The sequence below is a fragment of the Drosophila subpulchrella genome, chromosome 2R (genome assembly GCF_014743375.2).
Source record: "Drosophila subpulchrella strain 33 F10 #4 breed RU33 chromosome 2R, RU_Dsub_v1.1 Primary Assembly, whole genome shotgun sequence".
Classification (NCBI taxonomy): Eukaryota; Metazoa; Arthropoda; class Insecta; order Diptera; family Drosophilidae; genus Drosophila; species Drosophila subpulchrella.
This window is the reverse complement of record NC_050611.1, coordinates 16798286-16816462: the sequence shown is the minus strand read 5'-3', so window position 1 is coordinate 16816462 and position 18177 is coordinate 16798286. Positions and strand designations below refer to the sequence as shown.

Genomic DNA, 18177 nt, shown 5'->3' with positions numbered 1-18177 from the left:
AAAAATAAACAAGCGCTCGCAAATTTAGAGCTACACATTTAAAATTAAGGAATCTGAAATCTGCAAATTAACGGTATGTTTGGTATTTTATAGAAATTAAAATCGTATGCAGTGGTATTAATTTCCCTACGAGCGGTATTTTTAATCGTTATACGCGCGGTCACACTACCAATTTTAGCAAAAAAAAATTTAGGCGTTTTAAAATTCGAGAGCATCTAAATTCGGGGCCACAATGCGCCAAGCTCACATTTAAGAGGCTGCAAGCTAGCGTCGTCCCGTCGCAGGTGCACCGGTGCACACGAGGCAGCGCGGGATTCCGCCAACCGCTGACTAAGGCACATCCGCCCGCGGGGTGAAAAATCGATTTGGTGATAACAGGAGCTTACGCTTACGCGTTTTCGCACTGCTAGTCGTAGTCGAGTGGCCAGCGGACACCACACCAGGGCGCATCATGAATGTGGACTTTGCGAAGGTGTGCAGCAAGCACATAGGCGTCTACGAGGCCTACTACAAACAGGTATGCGCCACGCCCCCCCAGCACCCGCCCCCGCCCAGAGGGGCGGCTTTCGCTGGGTATCCACCCACCCAAGACCCACCCCCTATTGATTTTTGCAGATTGACCCCAAAGCCACCGGGGCAATCGAGGCCATGACGGCAGCCAAGTTTCTAAAGAAGTCGGGCCTCAGCGACGTGGTGCTGAGCAGGATCTGGGATCTGTCCGACCCCAATGGCAAGGGCTACCTGGACAAGCCGGGCTTCTTTGTGGCCCTCAAGTTGGTGTCGCTGTCACAGGCGGGCCAGGTGGCCAACATGAACAACATCTACCTGGAAACTGCCAACCCGCCAAAGGTGGTGAGTAATCCAAGTCGACCACCCGAAATGGGCAAGACGAGATGTGATACATCATCGATCATTTATTGCCAGGGTGAACTACCAAAAACAATGCCGGCGCGCATCCAGACGGTGCCGGTGTCCAGCGGCGGAGTGAGCAACGGGGACTGGTCCATCGGGGTGATCGACCGCCTCAAGTACGAGCAGCTCTTCGAGTCGCTGAATCCCCACAACGGCATGCTGCCGGGCAACAAGGTCAAGGGTGTGCTGATGGACTCCAAGCTGCCCATGAACATACTGGGCACCATCTGGGACTTGGCCGACCAGGACAAGGACGGCAACCTGGACAAACACGAGTTCTTGGTGGCCATGCATCTGGTCTACCAGACGCTGCAGAAGCGCACCATTCCCAGCGTTCTGCCACCCGAGCTTCGGAAGCCTGGAGGCGCAGGACCGCCTCCCAAGCCCGCCATGCCCCCACCTCCGTCGGCTGCTGCCATGCCTCGTGCTCCCAGCGGCGAGGGATTCGGCGATGGCGGCTTCGTGGCCAACTTCCCCAAGGACATTGCCCCTCCGGCGGCTATTCCTCCGCTTCCGGTGGCCGTGCCGCCCATGACGCGCATTCCCCCGGTTGGCGCAGTTAGCTCCCAGCCGCTGATCCAGACGGATCCGCTGATACCAATCGGTGCTCCGCCCTCCGTGACGGCTAATGCCGACTGGGTGGTGACCCCGGCAGAGCTGAAACGTTTCGAGGAGATCTTCCGGCAGTCGGATCTGGATAAGGACGGCCTGGTCTCCGGCCTCGAGGTGAAAGACATCTTCATTAAGTCGGGTATACCGCAGCGCAGTCTAGCGGACATCTGGTAAGGATTTCCTCCTTTCAGTTTGGAGTATACCAACTAACTCCTCCTTCCATTGCAGGGCCCTCTGTGACACCAATCAGTCTGGCAAGCTGACTGTAGACCAATTCGCTCTGGCTATGTGGTTCGTGGAGCGGAAGCAGCGCGGCGTGGATCCGCCCCATGTGCTCAACGCCAATATGGTGCCGCCCTCGATGCGTGCCACAGTGTCTGGAGTGGATCTGCAGCCGCAGGAGGTGAAGCCCACTTACTCGAACCCGGAGCTGGAGATGATCTCCAAGGAGATTGAGGAGTTGGCCCGCGAGCGGCGGGTCCTGGAGACGGAGATTGCCCAGAAGGAGGCGGATGTGCGCGTGAAGAACGGCGAAGTGCGCAGTCTGCAGGTGAGTTTAATGGAAAGCTTATGCCAGGAGTAAAACTAATAATAAAAATCATTTTCCAACAGAGTGAATTGGACACTCTTACCGCCACGCTGAAGCAGCTGGAGAACCAGCGAGGAGAGGCCCAGAAGCGACTGGACGACCTGCAGGCTCAAGTAGTTATTTGCATGATTCTCCGGGTGCTTTCGGCCACAGCGCCACTGCTTACCTTTTGCTTGCTCCTGGGCTTACGTTTTACTTTTAATTTAAATACCAACTTTGGTTTCCTTTCTTTATCATGTTCCCCCCAACACTCTGTTAACAATTGGCTAAACCCATACTAAACCGGTGAATGCACTTACACTTACAATTATGATCACATAAGGTTAGCCACAATACGGCCGTGCTGGCCAACGTAAGTCTTGACATATCGCGCACAAACGATCAGGTTTGTTTCAGTTTCTCATGATTTCTGTATATATTTGCTTTGTGTTCCGTACTCGTTCATGTGTTTTGTGTTTTATGTTTTGGCCTAAGTGTTGTGCAAAATCGCCGGATAGAATGGCCTCTTTATTGATCTTGATTCTATGGTTGCTTGCAGGTGACCAAGATTCGTGACCAGTGCCACATGCAGGAGGAGACCATCAACGAGCAGGAGGGCGAGTTGAACGCCAAGCGCTCGGAGCTGCAGAAGCTCAAGGACGAGGAGACGTCGCTGCAGAAGGAGTACGATGACAACAATCGCGAGCTATCCAAGCTAACCAACCACCTGCAGGCCACCCAGCTGCAAATCAGCTCGGTAAGATTGGTGATACTTTATTAAAGCCAGAAATTAAAGTTACTATTCATTTGAAGGTTCGGTCGATGGTCACCCAACTGTTGGAGACGCAGCGCCAGATGACCGACGCTCTCCTTATCTGCCGGGCTGCCATGGAGAACCAGAACGCCGAGCTCGTCTCCGAGTACCAGCTAAAGATCGAGCCGGACTTTGATGAGGCGCGCAAAACGTTGACCAAGGAGGTGCAGCTGCCAAAGGACGATCCCTTCGAGGAGAACAACAGCGGGGCCGCTAATCAGGCTACCAACGGCTTTGGCAGCGATCCTTTCTCTGGTCAGCAGGCCAGCAAGCCGGCCATCTCCACCGGCTTCGATGACAGCTTCAACATGAGCTCGGGCTTCGATAGTGGCTTCGATGCCTTTGGTCAGAGCGGAGCGAGCTCAGCATTTGGCCAGACCCAGCGGGATCCTTTCGGTGCGGATGCCTTTGCGGCCAACAAGAGCAGTGCTGTCACTCCAGATGTGAGATCTTTATAGAAGACCTTGAAATTCGGAGATTATATAATAATTTAATCTCACACAGCCCGGAAAGGATGACTTCGGCAGCGATCCGTTTGCCGCCCTGCACGCGCCAACTGGCAAAGGTCAGGTGCTCAGTCCCAACGCGCAGAAGTCGGGCCCGCCGCCCAGACCGGAGTCTCCTAGTCCAGCATTGCCGCCAAAGAAGTCCAAGGTGCCGCCCCCACGACCAGCGCCACCACGAGCAGCCCAGGTAAGATGAGCTATGATCTCTGTCCAATGTAAGGATGTGTAAATGTGTATCTTTCACAGCCCACGGGTGGTTTTGGAAGCGCTGGCGCAGGAGGATTCGCCGACTTTGAAGACTTCGACAATAAGGTTGGTACCCCACAATTCAGTGTCCGCTGGGATCGGTGGTAATGCATGCGCCCCGCACCCGTACCTAATCCTTGGTTATACGTTTATTATCACTAACCCTTCCTGAGTTTTGTAGAAATAAACCACCACACTTCCAGACCGTAGTATTATGATTTTTGACTTGCATATGAGTTGTAGCCTCTTTGGTTTGCCATTAGAAGTAGTTAAAGCCGGAGTAACCACCAAACCCGATCACCTCACCACCCCGAAACCATACACATCCCGTAGCTTTTGCCTTGGTGCCGTTTGTCGTTGCCGTTTGCCGTTGCCGTTTGAAACTAACCGTCTGGTCTCTCATCTCTGCAATTCTCTATTTTCAGTGAACATCTTAAGATAACCCATTCTATATACGATATATACCAGTACTAACACACATACTCAGTTAATGAATGGCCTCCTCTAGCAGCATAACGAAAACAAATCAATTTGAGCGTACAAAGCTATTTGCAGCAGCATATTAACGTACACATATATCAGTCACGGTGCATGGTATATATTATCTAGAGGACGCAGCATTATCGTTCATGCCTAATTAGCTAAATGTACTAAATCAATTCAATCGAAACTCAACCAAAAACTCAAACCAATTTCAAGCGTTACGTATCGTCGTGTTATAAATGTAGTCACAAAAATCAAAGCAGGCAGCAAAACGGAAGAGAGTTCTAATCGTTCGATTCCCGATGTTGTGCCGATGTATTGTATTAACCTATTATTATTACTACTATGGGTTCCCCGATGTATTATCCCGGTTGGTTTTTGAGTTAAACGCGAGAGAACTCTGTAAGGAATTAAATGCAAGTTGTTTGTTGTTTCTGCATATGCGAATACTAAAGTTTAAAGCAATTATACAGCCGTACTATATTACCAGCATTTTACACACGAGCCACACATTCAGATATTGATGTAACTGCCGCGAAAGTTCGAATTTTATGGGGCTAGCGAATCGGACTGCCCCACTACTATTTACCGAGAAGCGTTACCTTTTCCACTCAGCTTTTTAGGGCCGTGTAGAGTTCCCCAGTCTAGCCAGCAGTTCGCGCTTGAGGGGGAGTCGGTCCCCACTCAACTATATCAAAGTACTTATATATATATATATATAATTGCCAGACCTCGATTACTATAGCCACACAGACACACCGAAACTGACAAGCTTCCGTGCATTGATTTACCGAGAATTCATATTCCGTGCATAAATACATACTTATAGAGAGAACTTTTAGAGAAGCCCCCATCCCAAACAGTTCCCAACAAAAATGTAACACACACAACGTTTTGCATTATTAATAAAGATATCTATGTTCGACATCATTCAACGTAAGCTCGATGAGGTTATTTTGATAGGGAGTTCTCTGGCTCTGGGTTCTGGGTTCTGGTCATGATGATCCTACACAAATCCCACTTGCTTGATCGCTTTCGTTGGCCTTGTATGATTTCGGTTCCCCCTTTGTCGTTTGTTTTTTTGAACCCGCTTAATTTGATTTCGTTTTAATTTAATTCTGTTTCATTTCACGTCTATTCCCCCCATCACCCAATGCACCCACACAGCTCCACAGCATTCCAAGCACGCCCTCGACCACGCCCCTGTCCCTGCCCCCGCCCACGCTGCCGCCCCCGATTTCGGTCACCAGTGGATCGTCGCTGTTGGACAGCTTCTCGCTGTTCGACGATCCCGGCCAGATCCGCAGCCAGGCGGCCAGCACGCCCAACCCCACGCCCACCGTACACACCCTGCTCCCACCACCATCTACATCCACGCCAGCAGTCCCATCCCCGGTATTAGCATCTCTGTCGGCATCACCAGCGGGATTGGTAGCGGGAGCGGGAGCGGGCGGAGTTCCTCCTAGTAGCACCACCACCATCACCACCGCCCCCAGTTCGAATAACCAGCATTTGTCGCGTTCCAATACACCGCTGCAGAATCAGAGCACGACGGGATTGGGATTGGGATTGGCGCCGAAGGCGGGAGCCAGTGTTTTCGAGGCCTTTGGAGAGAAGGCACCGACGCCCGGGCTCATCACTGGACCCACTGACTTCAAGGACGATCCGTTTAAGGACTATCGCTACGAGGATCCCTTCAGCATCAAGGATCCCTTTGCCGATGACGAAGAGGAGGAGCCAACTGGAGTCAAGGGAGCTGAGCAGAAGAAGAACTTTGCCGAGGACTTTAGCTCGGATGGTGAGTTAAATGTCTGCTTAGTCTGAATATCCATCTAAATCTATTTATTCAATCCCATAGATGAGATGGGAACCGCAGCCAAAACCTTAAGCAACATTGTGAACAACAATAGCACTAAGCCCAAGGCGGCCACGCCCCTGAACAACGACTTCCTGCAGCAGTTTGACGCCTTCAACCTGAACTCGAGTCCCGCGCCCTCGCACCACTCGAGCACTTCGCATCACTCCACCTCCAAGCCGAACCACCAGAAGTCCCAGACGGCGCTGGATACCTTTGCTGACTTTGATGACTTTGCAGCCACTGGGGGATTGGGATCTGGATCTGGAACTGGAACTGGACTGGGAACGACGACCATAGCCACTAGCAATACGAAACTCAATGATTCCTTCTTCGATGCATTTAACGACAACTTCAGTGTGAGCCAGAATGCAGTGGTGGCCACTGGTTTGGTGGATCAAAAAAAGGCCTTCGACGCCTTCAACGACAACTTTGAGGATCACTTCAAGACGGGCAATGATAACTTTGCCAAGTTTGAGGCCTTCGAGGCACACAACTTCTCGAGTGACTTTGGCAACACATCCTTCGAGGCGACGGCGGTCAAAGGCAAGACCAAGGAGCAGCAGAATGGACAGGCGGCCAAGAATAAGGATCAGGGCAAGGAGCCGGTGAAGGACAAGTTCGCGGCGGACTACTCAAAGCCGGAGAGCTTCGATGCGGATCTGGAGGAGGCGCTCAAGCGCAGCGTGCTGGACAACTAGGTGCTTTGATTGAGCCACGAGATATATATAGTTATCTCCAATGACACATGCAAATGTACTACTCTCTATTCGCACTCGATCCGATCTATATAGTGTTAGTGCCTCATTTCGATCAAGACGCCGTGGGATCATATATGTAGCCTCCCCATGGTATTTACTCCTCGTACTCCTCGTGCTCAAGGATCCCGGCGAATAGAGAATTCCAATGGAGCCGCAGCTGGTATTACAAGCTACATGCTATACACAATTATAAATACAATTCCGCGTAATCACATACTCGTAGAGCCTAATTATGTTGCGATTTAACCTGTACCAAAACCCTATGAATAAACGTACGAAAGAACATCAGCGTTGTGGAGAGCAAGAGAGAGTGGAGAGTGGAGAGATAAGAGAGAGGAGCCCCCATACTTATACCATAACAACTGGGTTCTCAGCAGAGACGCCGGCAGAGTCAGCGCCAGTGAAGCCTCTATATAGTTTCTCGTTCGCAATTCAGATCGCGTTTGGACTTCGACGCAGACGTTCGTGCGGCAGTTCTCCATTTATCCACTTATATAGCTGCTATATAGTTTTTGTTGTTGCCTTGCCAGTGGTCATAGAAGTGTGAGTTGTTGCTGGTGGAGCTGTGCGTGTGTGTGTGTGCGAACTAATCTCAATGCGATGCGCAAAATCAGCCCCCCTGTAAAAACAAACCCACACACAGGCGCACAAATTGCTGCATGGCCAGTATAAAAACAATTTGCCGGCGATTGCAAATACACACGCAAATCGAGAGGGGGCGCATTGTGCACTTGTGTGTGTGTGCCGCTAATTACATTTATTTTGTAAACTTAATTTCCAAGTCGCCATAGGCGGTGGCAGGGGGGGGGGGGGGCGCAGGCAGGGGCGTCGATAGCCCCCAGTAAATTTCCTTCGCTGTGTGGTTGCCGTGTTAAGTGCTCTGATAAGTCGCCCGCTATCGCGCTATAGATCCGGGGGTTATCTGATATTGCTGTGGGTGCGACACGGTTTCGGTGTGGGTACGGGCACGGGGGTATTGGAGCGGCGGCGCAGTGGTGTGAGTGCGGTTGGCAGTGCTCTGGGATCGGATCGCGCGTTGACACACTGCCCGCCCCGCGAGGGTTGCTCCAGGAGTCATTAGGTAGAGTGGGCCTTGTTGTACCCCAACAAACCGATGCCTACTGAAAAAATAGACTTCGTTTCCGGGGTACCTACCCCCAGAATAATTCTCAAGTTACAAATACGCACTAGATCATCAATCTCATTTCGATTTTTGAGTCATTAGATAGAGTGAGCCTTGGTATACCCCTAAAAAACAGCTCTCTTATAAAATATTCAGAGCCGGGGTTCAGTTTCCGGGGGTTCCCAACTCTAGAATAATTCTCAAGATACAAATACGCACTAGATCATCAATCTCACTTCGATTTCCGACTCTTTAGATAGAGTGTCCCTTGGTATACCCAAAAAATCGCTAATAAAATATTTATAAAATATAAAAATCCCATGGGTTTTCGGTACCCAACTCCAGAATAATTCTCATGATACAAATACGGACTGTATCATCTCAACTCATTTCGAATTTTGAGTCATTAGATACAGTGTACATTGGTATACCCCAAGAAAAGCAAAAAAAAAAAAAGACTCATTTTGAGTCATTAGATACAGTGTATCTTGGTAAAACCCATAAAATCGATCCCATGGGTTTTTGGTACCCAAGACGAGAATAATTCTCAAGATGCCAATTTGGACTACTTCATTCAATCTCATTTCGAAACCAAAATGTAGAAGCCCACAGGAAAATCGTTTAATCGGTCTATTATTGTCTAGCATAGGCAGAATAAACATTTCAAAAGATAAGATAGGAAACGTTTAAATTTCAGATAAAGGAATAAAATCTAAACTGCTTCAAATAAGAATTTACAACTTATTAATATCATATCTTTCCATGCTATGATAACATGTGAAATGAAAAAGCTTGATTTCTGTATTTTCTAAATACCAAATACATATGTATATTCTAAGCCGAAACTTGTCTAAAAGATATTTTATTTAAGATCCTCCCGTAAATAGTGAAAATAACGACCCGGATTAAATAAAGATACTTTTTAAACAATAGTTGAAAACCATGCTGCCTCAAGACCGTGACTTTTAAACCACATATATCCAAACTAATAATGATCTTTACATCCCCCAGATCCAGTCAACCCACCATGTCGAAGCCAGCTCTGTATTACGCCACCCTGAGCCCCCCCTCCCGCGCCGTTCTGCTCACGGCCAAGGCGATCGGGCTCGACCTTGAACTACGGTGGGTTCCCACACCATCCGCACACCGTGCCACTTAACTCAATTAACAAGTGTCTCCGTTTGAACAGGCCAATTAACCTGCTGAAGGGTGAGCATCTGACGCCGGAATTCCTCAAGCTGAACCCCCAGCACACGATCCCCACGCTGATCGACGGCGAGGCCACGATCATTGATTCGCACGCCATCTGCTCCTACCTGGTGGAGAAGTACGGCCAGGAGCAGCAGCAGCTGTACCCCAAGGATCTGGTGCAACGCGCCAATGTGGATGCCCGTCTTCACCTGGACTCTGGCCACCTCTTTGCCCGCCTGCGCTTCCTCTACGAGCCGATCCTGTACCACGGATCCACGGACTGCTCCATCGACAAGATCGCCTACATCCAGAAATGCTGGGAGATCCTGGAGGGCTTTCTCAAGGATCAGCCGTATCTGTGTGGCAGCGACCTGACCATCGCCGACTTCTGTGCGGTGGCCACCGTGACCTCGGTGAACGAGACGGCTCCCATCGATGAGTTCAAGTTCCCGAAGCTGCAGGCCTGGCTGAAGCGTCTCGCCGAGCTGCCCTACTACCAGGAGGTGAATGGTGAGGGAGCCGACGAGCTGAAGGCCATCTTCAAGGCCAAGCTGGCCGAGAACCGCGGCAAGTAGGCGGCGGATCTCAACCGATTTTTTTCTATATCCACACACACACACTCTATATGCATATCCAGTCTTGAATAAACGGCTTAGTTTGAAGTACGATTTCAGCAGTTACAGCGACTTTGATCGGTCTTTTATTACGTGGACTTAACTTACATGTAGCAACAATATACTTAGGAGGTAATGGAAACGGAAAACGCCTTGGGGACCGGTCCTTCGCTGGCGCTGGGCGAACCACACATACACGAACGCTGGCGGGGATTATGTTTGACAACATAGGGTCGTCCAGGGTGGGGCGTGTATTGAACTGGTAACTGGTAACTGGAACCGAATGTACAAAATATATATCTACAGAAAGTACAAATATAGGCGCCTTCTAGCGGGGATCGGTCAGTCCCGCAGTCTCTCTGGGGTCCGGAGTCGGGGGGGTCAATGAACGGGCACTTCACTTGCGACGCAGGCGTATAAAATATCTATGGGTAAACAGACTATCACGACCCAGGCTCATGCACACTCCCTCACACACGCATCTCTCATTCACACGCACTGGGCCCTATTGCATAGAGCGCATAGTCCGAAGGCTCTAGTCGCGGTAGTCGCGGCGCAGCAGGAATCTTTTGATGCTCTCCGGCAGCGGCAGCTCGGTGATCGAGTCCTCCGCAAAGTTCTCCAGGATCACGTTGCGGCAGGCGCTCTGCAGGGACAAGACTGCAAAGGAGAGAGATGATCGATTAGTATATACGGAAAATCATTCGCCAAACGATTCCACTTACTGCCCTCCAGCTGGATAATCCTTATCTGCTTGGTGGTGCCGTACACGTCGATCACCACGAACAGGGGTGCTCTGTTGAGCGGAATGTCTCGCGAGACGGGGCCACGGTCCACCCCGTTGATGATGAAGTGCAGCTCCCCCTTAGAGGCGCTCTGCACCGTGGGCACGTAAATGATGCCTATGCGGGAGCCCCTGTCCGTGAGCAGGATGTCCGAGTCGTTGCCGTTGCCCATGGACGGGCGCAGAAGTCTCTTTGGTAGCAGGCCGCGAGGCGTCCTCACGTGCGTGGCGTCGCCCAGGAGGTTTCCTGGCAGAGATTGGCTACAGAGCAGATACTTTCTAATATTTGACTTATACATACTGTGTGGCTCGTCGTCCGTCTCCGGCTCGATGATGTCGTTCGACTCCTTCATCTCGAACTTGGAGATCGGGTAGATCCAGCTGTTGCCCAGGTTGGCCAGGTCGGGCAGAGCAAAGTGGGGCAGTCCCTCGCTGCTGGTGCGAATCACATGGGGCGCCAGTTCGGTGAGACCCAGTCGCATGTGGCCCGACCAGCCGCGCTCTATCTTCTCGATCTCTACGAGAAAGATGTCTCCGGGGGCCAGGGGGCGCTCCGAAAAGGTGAGGGCGTCGGCAAAACTGGCTCTCCGATAAGCAACGGTGGCATCGTCGCCCAGCTGTATGTTGGAGCCGTGGTAGGGATGGAAGCGGCTCAGCTGGCGCTTGCGACTGCTAAGCGACGTGGGCAAGCCCTCCCAGAGCGCCGGTGACGCTTCCCGTTCCTGGTCCTGCTGCAGATCTCCTGGATCCTCTTGCTCGGCAGCTTGGACTGCTCGTGGATGCCCGGAGGGGGGAGCTGCCGCCACCACCTGGTTGCGCTCCTCGGCGGCTTCCATGGCGCGCTTGGTGTTCGGTGATCCTTGATCCTGGCGAGCCCGGAGGTGGCTTATTTACTTTTTGCTGGATTTCGAGTGTGCCCGTATATTTTCAACACGACAACCAGGGCTGGAGACGAAAAGTGCCATTCACCACGAGCGGGCAAGTGACATAACACGGAACAGCTGTTCGATTCGGCCAGGAAACTTTTGGAAATTACGAGGTGGGAAACTATATATTCTGACTGAAAACCATGTAGAAACCTAGCCTCTTGCAGATGCGTGTACCCGGAGCACTGTACGCCGCCCGTGGCCGAGCGCCGCAGAACGAGAAGGATGTGCCATTCCAGGAAATTCTCCCCCTCCGGCTGAAAAACTCTGTGAGCGGGAAGGCCGATTCCGGCAACGATGTGGCCTGCCTGCAGGAAATGGGCGTGCTCTTCGCCTGCCTCAAGGACAACGAGTTCGTGGAGAAGTACTGCCACAAGGAGATCAGCCAGTTCCAGAACTGCTACAAGTGCTACATGGATCGCAAGTTCGAGGCCAAGAAGACGGTCAACCAGGGCATCGTTCAACCGGGCACCAACCTCAACTACAAGCAGCTCAACAAGTACATGCGCCGCTATCCCAATCCCGTCTAGCTTAGAGGCCTTAGATTCATTTAATAATACACTATTTACAAAGTACATTGATCCCTGTTCCTTTGTTCAGTAGACCACATCGGCGTCGCCCAGTCCGGCGGAGGATTGGCTGACGGGCGAGGGCTGGCTGAGCACAAAGTTGGACATGGCACGCAGGAACTGCGGATGCGAGTGCGAGTGCTGTGGCTCGTACAGGTCCGAGAGGAGAGGCGTCTTCTCGCGCACGCGACTCAAAAGATCGGTCATCTGCCTGGGCTTCGGAACGGCGGGCGTCGGCAGAGCCAGATTGATGTGCAGTGGGTAGCCGCCGTGCTCCCAGGTGTCGGCCAGAATCTGGAGACTGCGATTGGCCTCCAGAACGCGGGCCCGCTGGAAGTTGAGCCGCTCCTGCTGCAGTTCAGACCATTGATCCTGTGGGGCAAGCGAGAAAGTGGTAACTATTGATCGGAAACTGTACAGTGGAGCACTCACAAATCTGGTTCCCAAGCGGCCAAAGTACTTGATCTGCTCCTGGACATTGAGCACCTGCTGCATATACCAGTCGCGCGCCTTTTCCACTCCATCGAGTCCAAACAGGAGCAGTTCCCGCTGCTCCTCCAGCTGTTTCAGTCGCTTCAGCATGTTGTAATCGATGCCATGCTGCAGAGTGTGCCTCCGCGATTCCCGGCGCTTGCTGCTCGTCTTCTTGGGCACAGCGGGAAGAGCCAGGCTCCAGTCGGTGGCCGAGGCAGAGGTGGAGGAGGAGCCGCCATCCGCCGAGCCACGGTGCTCGAACTGTTCCCTCGACTGCGGCACCTTGGGCTTTCCCGCATCAGCCATCATGTTCAGCTGCCAGTTTTGGAGGGCATGTCGTATGTCGGCCTTTCCCAGGGCCGGAGATTTGGGCACCTGGCGTGGTGGCTTCGGCGGCGGAGCAGGCGAACTGTAGTCCATTTCCGGAGCCAGATTCACCTGGGAGCGAGGACGCATCTTTAAGTCCTCCACGGCCTGCTGCTGATTGCGGAGCAGGCACAACTTGAGGCCGGCGCAGAAGCGCTCGAAAGAGAGCAGTCCGCTGCTGGGAGTGACCCGACGCAGTGAGTCCAGCACTCCGCGCGGCAGTCCCTTGGAGCCGTCGTCCTGCCAGCCCTTTTGGATGTCCGTGAAGCGCACGTAGCCGCTCTGCTTGTCGTCCAGGATGTCGAAGAGCTTCTTCATGGACAGCACAAACTGCTTGGGCAGTGCATCCATATCCAGGGATTGGAACTGGGACTGCGTCTGTCCGTGGCTGCCTCCTCCATCGCCGATGCTGAGATTGAGCAGACTGGTGCTGGTGTTCTGGCGGAGCATCTTCGTCTGCGGGTGACGCAAAATGGAAAGTGTGATGAGATTATGGATGGTCCCACGCTTGCTCCCAATGCATAACTGAATATTCATGGCAGCTTATTTGCATGGCTCAGCCCAAATGGAATGTGTGTGAAAATGGCACAATGTCTTAAGATCTCGGGGCTCTTGGAAGAATCCAACGAAAGACTCAGGCCACGAACTCGTTCACTTGATATTTCACTTGTATTTTGCACTGGTTATTAGCACGTTCTGTTACTAGCAAATATTGACCTTAAAAATCTCCCCTTAATTGCTTGTCTAAATTAAACTCAGTTTTTTTTAGTTTTAGAAATGAAAGATCTAGAATGTAGTTCTTATGTATCACATGATAATCTTATAATTGCTTGACTATACTTAACCCAGTATATTTTTTTGCACATTAGAAAAAGGGCACGAGAAGATGAAGAAAAAGAAGTTCTGCAGATTTCTTTCAAGTGTCTTATAGTTACTTATAAAACAAATCCTTAGTAGGTATTCTACTTCTTGTTCTAGAACAACCACTGGTTCTTGCAATTGTAATCCTTATTTACCAGCTCGAGACTTTGTTTTTAAGCCCCCACTAAGACTATTTGTTTTGTTTATAAACAAAGTGTCTGCCCTCCAATTTGCTGACTTACCCAAGCTATGCGGAAACGTTGGCTCCTGAAATCCAAATGCGATCCAGTTCTACCGAGCGGCTCTTCTGGCAACCTTTTGATTTTGAGGCCGTTCGTCAAGGCTTCTGCGCAAGCTCTGCACCTATTCTGTGTATGTAATGCAGCTTGGCTCTGCTTGGAGCCCAAACCCCAAACCCAACCAACTGGTTATATTGACTGCACACTAGAGTCGCGTTTTGGGGCCCGAGACTCGCACGCATGCGCAACTTGCGCGACTGGTTTCTGTGGTTTTTCGGTGGATCTTTCAATACAAACGCAAGTGGGAGAGCGCCTAGGCTGAAAAAAGACTTCCAATATCCCAGCGGGAGTACCAAATAGAGCGGCTCTCTCTCAAGATTTAGGTAGAAACGTATTTATTAGTAGAAATGCAATGCGCTTGGCTTAATCAGTCGAAAGAGGGAGCTAATCGCCTAGGTTAATAATGTATCTGGCAAGAACTGCAAACTCTGCGTGATCCATTGGAACTCAAGGGTCCCTCGGATGGATCACTAGAATGAGCCGTTCATCTCAAAGTTGTGTTCCTCTATAAGCTAGAACTTAAACTTATGCTAATCGCTGGCCAATCCTGTCCAGGCAGAGCTCACAAATCGGCCACCGACTTCCGGCGCACGTACTTGGCAAAGTAATCCGGACGCCAGCACTTGCAGGAGCCGGGGATGAGGAACCAGTCGTAGTAGAGACGCACCTGGAAGCAGCCCAGCTCGTCGTGTCCATCGCAATGGGCGTCTGCAGGAGCCGCCGATGCAGATGCTCCGGAGGAGGTGCCATCGGAGGCGGTGGCCACACCAGCCCGCTTCTGCAGATACTGCTGGTAGGCCTGGAAATCCTGCACAGAGGGGGTTTGCGTAGTGGTCGAACTGGTGGGCACCGTGTCCTCTGCATTAGGATAGAAGATCTCCGCCACCAGCAGGCTCACCCAGCGTGGTGACGACAGGCAACCGCCATCCAAGTAGTGACAGCGTGCCTGGATGCAGCGCGTCACCTCCACCGTCTGGGTGAAGTAGCCCTCGTAGGGAATCTGCACCACGTATCGCCAGGCGCCCTGGTAGTTCTTGGCAAAGACCGGAGTGGCGTACTCCACCTTGGCGGGACAGGGAGTGGGTGGACCCTCGTACCGGATGGGACCCACCTCCTCGCGTCGCTCTGCTGTGGGCGTGGCAGGGGCAGCTGCACCAGTGTCGCCCTGGATGGCTCTGTACAAGGTGCAGAATCTAAGGGAGAAATGAAAATTGATTGGAGTTAAGTAATTGATTAATGGAAGTCGTTCATTTAATATTCTAGACTAAAATAATAAAACATTAGGACCATGATTATAATGACTTTTTTATATTATAAGGCTCATTACTTAAATGTAAAACAAATAAAACCCTAATAATCATAGCCCTAATATTTCTAAGTTCATTGGACCTGGCAGCTAGCACTATAAGTTCCTTTGTTAGTCTTTTAACAATACTGATATCATACAACAAAACATTTGAAAATATATAAAACCTTAATTTACCAGAATATGAAATACATATAATTCCAGTTGTATGCTTTTTAATTAGTTTCGCTTTATAAATATGTATAGGTTTGGTAGGGAAAGTGAAATGGCAACCTCATTTTCAATCTCTGCCTTTTGAATAGCTTTGTATTTAGAATTCTGTTTATGATGATTCATGGTTGTCAAGTGGTGACCTCTTTAATAACCAAAATGTGGCCTTTCCCTAAGCTTTTTTGAGCTTCCTTTAATGGAATTCGTCATAATATATATATATAACCTTATTATAATATCAATTCCTTAGAAAGGTGGAAGTTCAAGTCCAATATGCTAAAAAAACACTCTTTGACCTAAACCATGGAGTAAATAATGTTGAAACTTAATTACCACCATTTATGATACCAGGTTCCCTATCTGTTAGTGCTTAAAGGCCATTACTTAAGTCGTAAGTCACCTTTATAGAAGTAATAAACAACTTACACTCCGCCGCCATCGCAGAATTTTCGGGGTTTCCTCTCCTCGGCGGCCCTTCGCTGCTGGGAATTCCTTTCCCTCTGCTGATGCTGCTCCTCCTCATCCAAAGCGGGATCAAAGTAGCTGTACTCGTTGGACTCCACGCCCTCAGGAATACTGCGGCGCACTCGGGTGGAACCTCCTGATGGATAAGGACGGTTGGTGTCGATGTTGTTGCTGTCCAGCTGCTCCACGGGCTCATCGCGGATGATCTGGGTGACCTTGGGCAGGGTGTCGTCGGCCTTGAGAACGGGCAAGGTCTTCGAGAGGAACTTCAGCGTTTGGTTGCGAATGAGTTCACTGAGGAGGGAGATTTAGTTAGATATACATGTGATCTCAATTGGGTTAGATCTCTTTACTTACAAAGGATAGGGTTCCCCGAGCACATTCTGTCCCAGCGGATTCTTGGGTATCTGACCCTTGTTCAGATCCCCGCAAATATTGTGAACCGAGACGGCGGACTTCTTTCCGGCGGCCACATCCTTGCACTCGGAATTCACAAAGGTGTAGGGCGGAGGCCTGACCTTGGGCGGCACCGCATTGGGCGACTCCACGAAGGCGTAATAGCCCTCCGGGGGCTGCTCCTCACCATAGTCCGATGGCGATTGCACCTGCGGCTGGGCAAAACCCAAGTGGGCCAACAGCAGAAAGCTGAGAATTTTCTACAAAGGGCAGAAAACAAAAGACAGTGCAATCAAGGGGTAATGGATATATATATATATATATGGATGCCTGGAAGTTAATTGCCCCCCGAAGATTCAGTGAATGGACCGGCATTGTGCGGAGAAAGAGGCAAGATCTTTCAACCAGACAGTCAGACAAACAGACACACTCTTTTTGGTGTTTTGTTGTTTGGCGAAAGCGCGAAAGTTTCTGTTACTGTGAAAGATAAACAAACTGAAACCGAGACGCGACTTTTGCATTGCTCTGCCGTGCTCACTTGACCATTAATTGTTCGAGGGAACTTTCCCTGAAATTCTGGGTAGCCATAGCACCAACGAAACCAAAAGTTCCCCGGCCCGAGTGCCGCGTTAACCAGGTCAAGTGGAGATGCTTGGTGGGCGGATGCAGTGCCCAGAAGTTGAGGAATTTCTCTCTTTGCGACACGGTTCACAGCGCAATTTGAATGCCGCATCGAAATTGGGTCAGTCACCGAATCTCCCAGCTTGTTCTTTTGTCTTTGTTTCCCTTCTAATGGGCCAGAAACTCGTTTGCCCTGCGAGAGAGTTAACCAAATGGCGATAGCCTTATTTGCATAGGTAAATATTGTTAGCCCAATTGCAGATTGGAGATTTGAGAAGCGAGAATCAACCGAAAAACAGGCCGTTCTGTTAGGTTCTTGGCCGGAAAAGAACTCGTTGGCGGTGTGTTCCAAATATGCGTGCCACACGACTAACGGGAAAGTTGCTCGGCACCCGGCCAAAAGCCAAAGACCGATCCGAGCCAGAAGTAGGGGCAGACCAGAACGGAGCGTGGAGCGGCTCCACAGTTAGCTTAATTCATTAGCATGCTCCAGAATCGGGCGGTTCCCAGCGACTGGGTAACAGTAAACGTGATCGCTTAGCTCGCCAATAATGTTAGCGCATTGCAAAACAAAAGACTTGGGCAACGAACTTGACTCGCCACCGAAGAAGTTAGCAGTTAGCAGTTAGCACACACCCGTAATGATGACATACCAGCACTAAACGATAATCCATCTCCGTTCGAACGCTTCTTGTATACGGTTCTTCCACTTGGCCTTCTTCTCAGGCTTAATTTGATCCGCAGTAGGGGGAAAACAGAACCAGACGAGTCAAGTGCAGCAACTGAACTGAGTCTTTGGCCAAGTCGCTGCAGACGTTGAACCTCCGGCTGCTTTTAAGCCCGGTCAACTAGCAGAGCATGAGAAAGTGGAAAGAAAGAAAGCTCTACCTTGAATTTTGCATATTCCAAAAGAGAGCCAAGCTTGAAGATGGGTTCCAAACTCAAAGGCATACTTTTAGGCTCAAAACGCTTTGTGTCAATTTACATGGTTTCCTACTTAAGTCAGAGTTTTCCTTATATCCATAAATACGATCCCCTTTCATTGACTCTCCTTCAAATCGAATTTCATATCCAACAACTTCACGTTTATTTATGAATACAATGAACATTTTACACCGTAATAAAGTTCTTTCTCTCCAGAAAACAATGTGGTAGAGTCCTTAAACATTTGTTATCAATATAATGTTTTGGTGTAATGCTTTCCTCTACATGTAG

The 18177-nt window shown here is 50.3% G+C and overlaps 6 protein-coding genes across 10 annotated transcripts; 3 read left to right on the top strand and 3 right to left on the bottom strand.

Moving 5' to 3' along the window:
• The first annotated feature begins 151 nt into the window (after positions 1 to 151).
• LOC119550768 (epidermal growth factor receptor substrate 15-like 1) lies at positions 152 to 7040 on the top strand. Of its 5 annotated transcripts, none has more exons than XM_037859694.1 (12): positions 152 to 517; positions 616 to 852; positions 925 to 1694; positions 1753 to 2074; positions 2137 to 2226; positions 2436 to 2498; positions 2652 to 2849; positions 2906 to 3349; positions 3411 to 3599; positions 3659 to 3724; positions 5309 to 5939; positions 6000 to 7040. In XM_037859694.1, exons 1-12 carry the CDS (start codon positions 452 to 454, stop codon positions 6695 to 6697), a joined length of 3774 nt encoding a protein of 1257 aa, XP_037715622.1. In that variant the 5' UTR covers positions 152 to 451; the 3' UTR covers positions 6698 to 7040. The 5 variants fall into 5 exon arrangements, with proteins under 5 accessions (XP_037715622.1, XP_037715624.1, XP_037715623.1 ...); XM_037859696.1 differs by having other exon boundaries at positions 153 to 517; positions 5681 to 5939; XM_037859695.1 differs by lacking the exon at positions 2436 to 2498 and having other exon boundaries at positions 153 to 517.
• A 112-nt stretch (positions 7041 to 7152) lies between these two features.
• Positions 7153 to 9744, top strand: LOC119550772 (glutathione S-transferase 1). The gene is made up of 3 exons (XM_037859701.1): positions 7153 to 7300; positions 8892 to 9002; positions 9070 to 9744. The coding sequence occupies exons 2-3, from the start codon at positions 8908 to 8910 to the stop codon at positions 9644 to 9646; spliced, it is 672 nt and encodes a 223-aa protein (XP_037715629.1). The 5' UTR covers positions 7153 to 7300; positions 8892 to 8907; the 3' UTR covers positions 9647 to 9744.
• LOC119550773 (neuralized-like protein 2) lies at positions 9735 to 11328 on the bottom strand. Its single transcript, XM_037859702.1, has 3 exons — positions 10771 to 11328; positions 10411 to 10716; positions 9735 to 10345 (listed from the first exon to the last, which is right to left on the bottom strand). The coding sequence occupies exons 1-3, from the start codon at positions 11303 to 11305 to the stop codon at positions 10221 to 10223; spliced, it is 966 nt and encodes a 321-aa protein (XP_037715630.1). The 5' UTR covers positions 11306 to 11328; the 3' UTR covers positions 9735 to 10220.
• Positions 11329 to 11365: 37 nt separating this feature from the next.
• On the top strand, positions 11366 to 11972 carry LOC119550774. The gene is made up of 2 exons (XM_037859703.1): positions 11366 to 11508; positions 11563 to 11972. Exon 2 carries the CDS (start codon positions 11563 to 11565, stop codon positions 11923 to 11925), a length of 363 nt encoding a protein of 120 aa, XP_037715631.1. The 5' UTR covers positions 11366 to 11508; the 3' UTR covers positions 11926 to 11972.
• Positions 11973 to 11991: 19 nt separating this feature from the next.
• LOC119550770 (suppressor APC domain-containing protein 2) lies at positions 11992 to 13996 on the bottom strand. The gene is made up of 3 exons (XM_037859700.1): positions 13908 to 13996; positions 12397 to 13260; positions 11992 to 12336 (listed from the first exon to the last, which is right to left on the bottom strand). The coding sequence occupies exons 2-3, from the start codon at positions 13252 to 13254 to the stop codon at positions 11992 to 11994; spliced, it is 1203 nt and encodes a 400-aa protein (XP_037715628.1). The 5' UTR covers positions 13255 to 13260; positions 13908 to 13996.
• A 520-nt stretch (positions 13997 to 14516) lies between these two features.
• On the bottom strand, positions 14517 to 17713 carry LOC119550769. The gene is made up of 4 exons (XM_037859699.1): positions 17616 to 17713; positions 16303 to 16601; positions 15907 to 16239; positions 14517 to 15157 (listed from the first exon to the last, which is right to left on the bottom strand). Exons 1-4 carry the CDS (start codon positions 17634 to 17636, stop codon positions 14527 to 14529), a joined length of 1284 nt encoding a protein of 427 aa, XP_037715627.1. The 5' UTR covers positions 17637 to 17713; the 3' UTR covers positions 14517 to 14526.
• Between the last annotated feature and the right edge of the window lie 464 nt (positions 17714 to 18177).

Excerpts from the sequence above, each read along its gene's own strand:
- LOC119550768 (XM_037859694.1), top strand. The coding sequence starts at position 452 with ATGAATGTGGACTTTGCGAAGGTGTGCAGCAAGCACATAGGCGTCTAC. Across the intron at positions 2,227-2,435 it reads TGGACGACCTGCAGGCTCAA|GTTAGCCACAATACGGCCGT; the intron begins GTAGTTATTTGC and ends TGATCACATAAG. Across the intron at positions 3,600-3,658 it reads CGCCACCACGAGCAGCCCAG|CCCACGGGTGGTTTTGGAAG; the intron begins GTAAGATGAGCT and ends TATCTTTCACAG.
- LOC119550772 (XM_037859701.1), top strand. The coding sequence starts at position 8,908 with ATGTCGAAGCCAGCTCTGTATTACGCCACCCTGAGCCCCCCCTCCCGC. Across the intron at positions 9,003-9,069 it reads GGGCTCGACCTTGAACTACG|GCCAATTAACCTGCTGAAGG; the intron begins GTGGGTTCCCAC and ends CCGTTTGAACAG.
- LOC119550773 (XM_037859702.1), bottom strand. The coding sequence starts at position 11,305 with ATGGAAGCCGCCGAGGAGCGCAACCAGGTGGTGGCGGCAGCTCCCCCC. Across the intron at positions 10,717-10,770 it reads GACGGACGACGAGCCACACA|GAAACCTCCTGGGCGACGCC; the intron begins GTATGTATAAGT and ends AATCTCTGCCAG. Across the intron at positions 10,346-10,410 it reads GATTATCCAGCTGGAGGGCA|TCTTGTCCCTGCAGAGCGCC; the intron begins GTAAGTGGAATC and ends TCTCCTTTGCAG.
- LOC119550774 (XM_037859703.1), top strand. The coding sequence starts at position 11,563 with ATGCGTGTACCCGGAGCACTGTACGCCGCCCGTGGCCGAGCGCCGCAG.
- LOC119550770 (XM_037859700.1), bottom strand. The coding sequence starts at position 13,254 with ATGCTCCGCCAGAACACCAGCACCAGTCTGCTCAATCTCAGCATCGGC. Across the intron at positions 12,337-12,396 it reads GCCGCTTGGGAACCAGATTT|GATCAATGGTCTGAACTGCA; the intron begins GTGAGTGCTCCA and ends CTTGCCCCACAG.
- LOC119550769 (XM_037859699.1), bottom strand. The coding sequence starts at position 17,636 with ATGGATTATCGTTTAGTGCTG. Across the intron at positions 16,602-17,615 it reads TGGATTATCGTTTAGTGCTG|AAAATTCTCAGCTTTCTGCT; the intron begins GTATGTCATCAT and ends TGCCCTTTGTAG. Across the intron at positions 15,158-15,906 it reads TTCTGCGATGGCGGCGGAGT|ATTCTGCACCTTGTACAGAG; the intron begins GTAAGTTGTTTA and ends TTTCTCCCTTAG.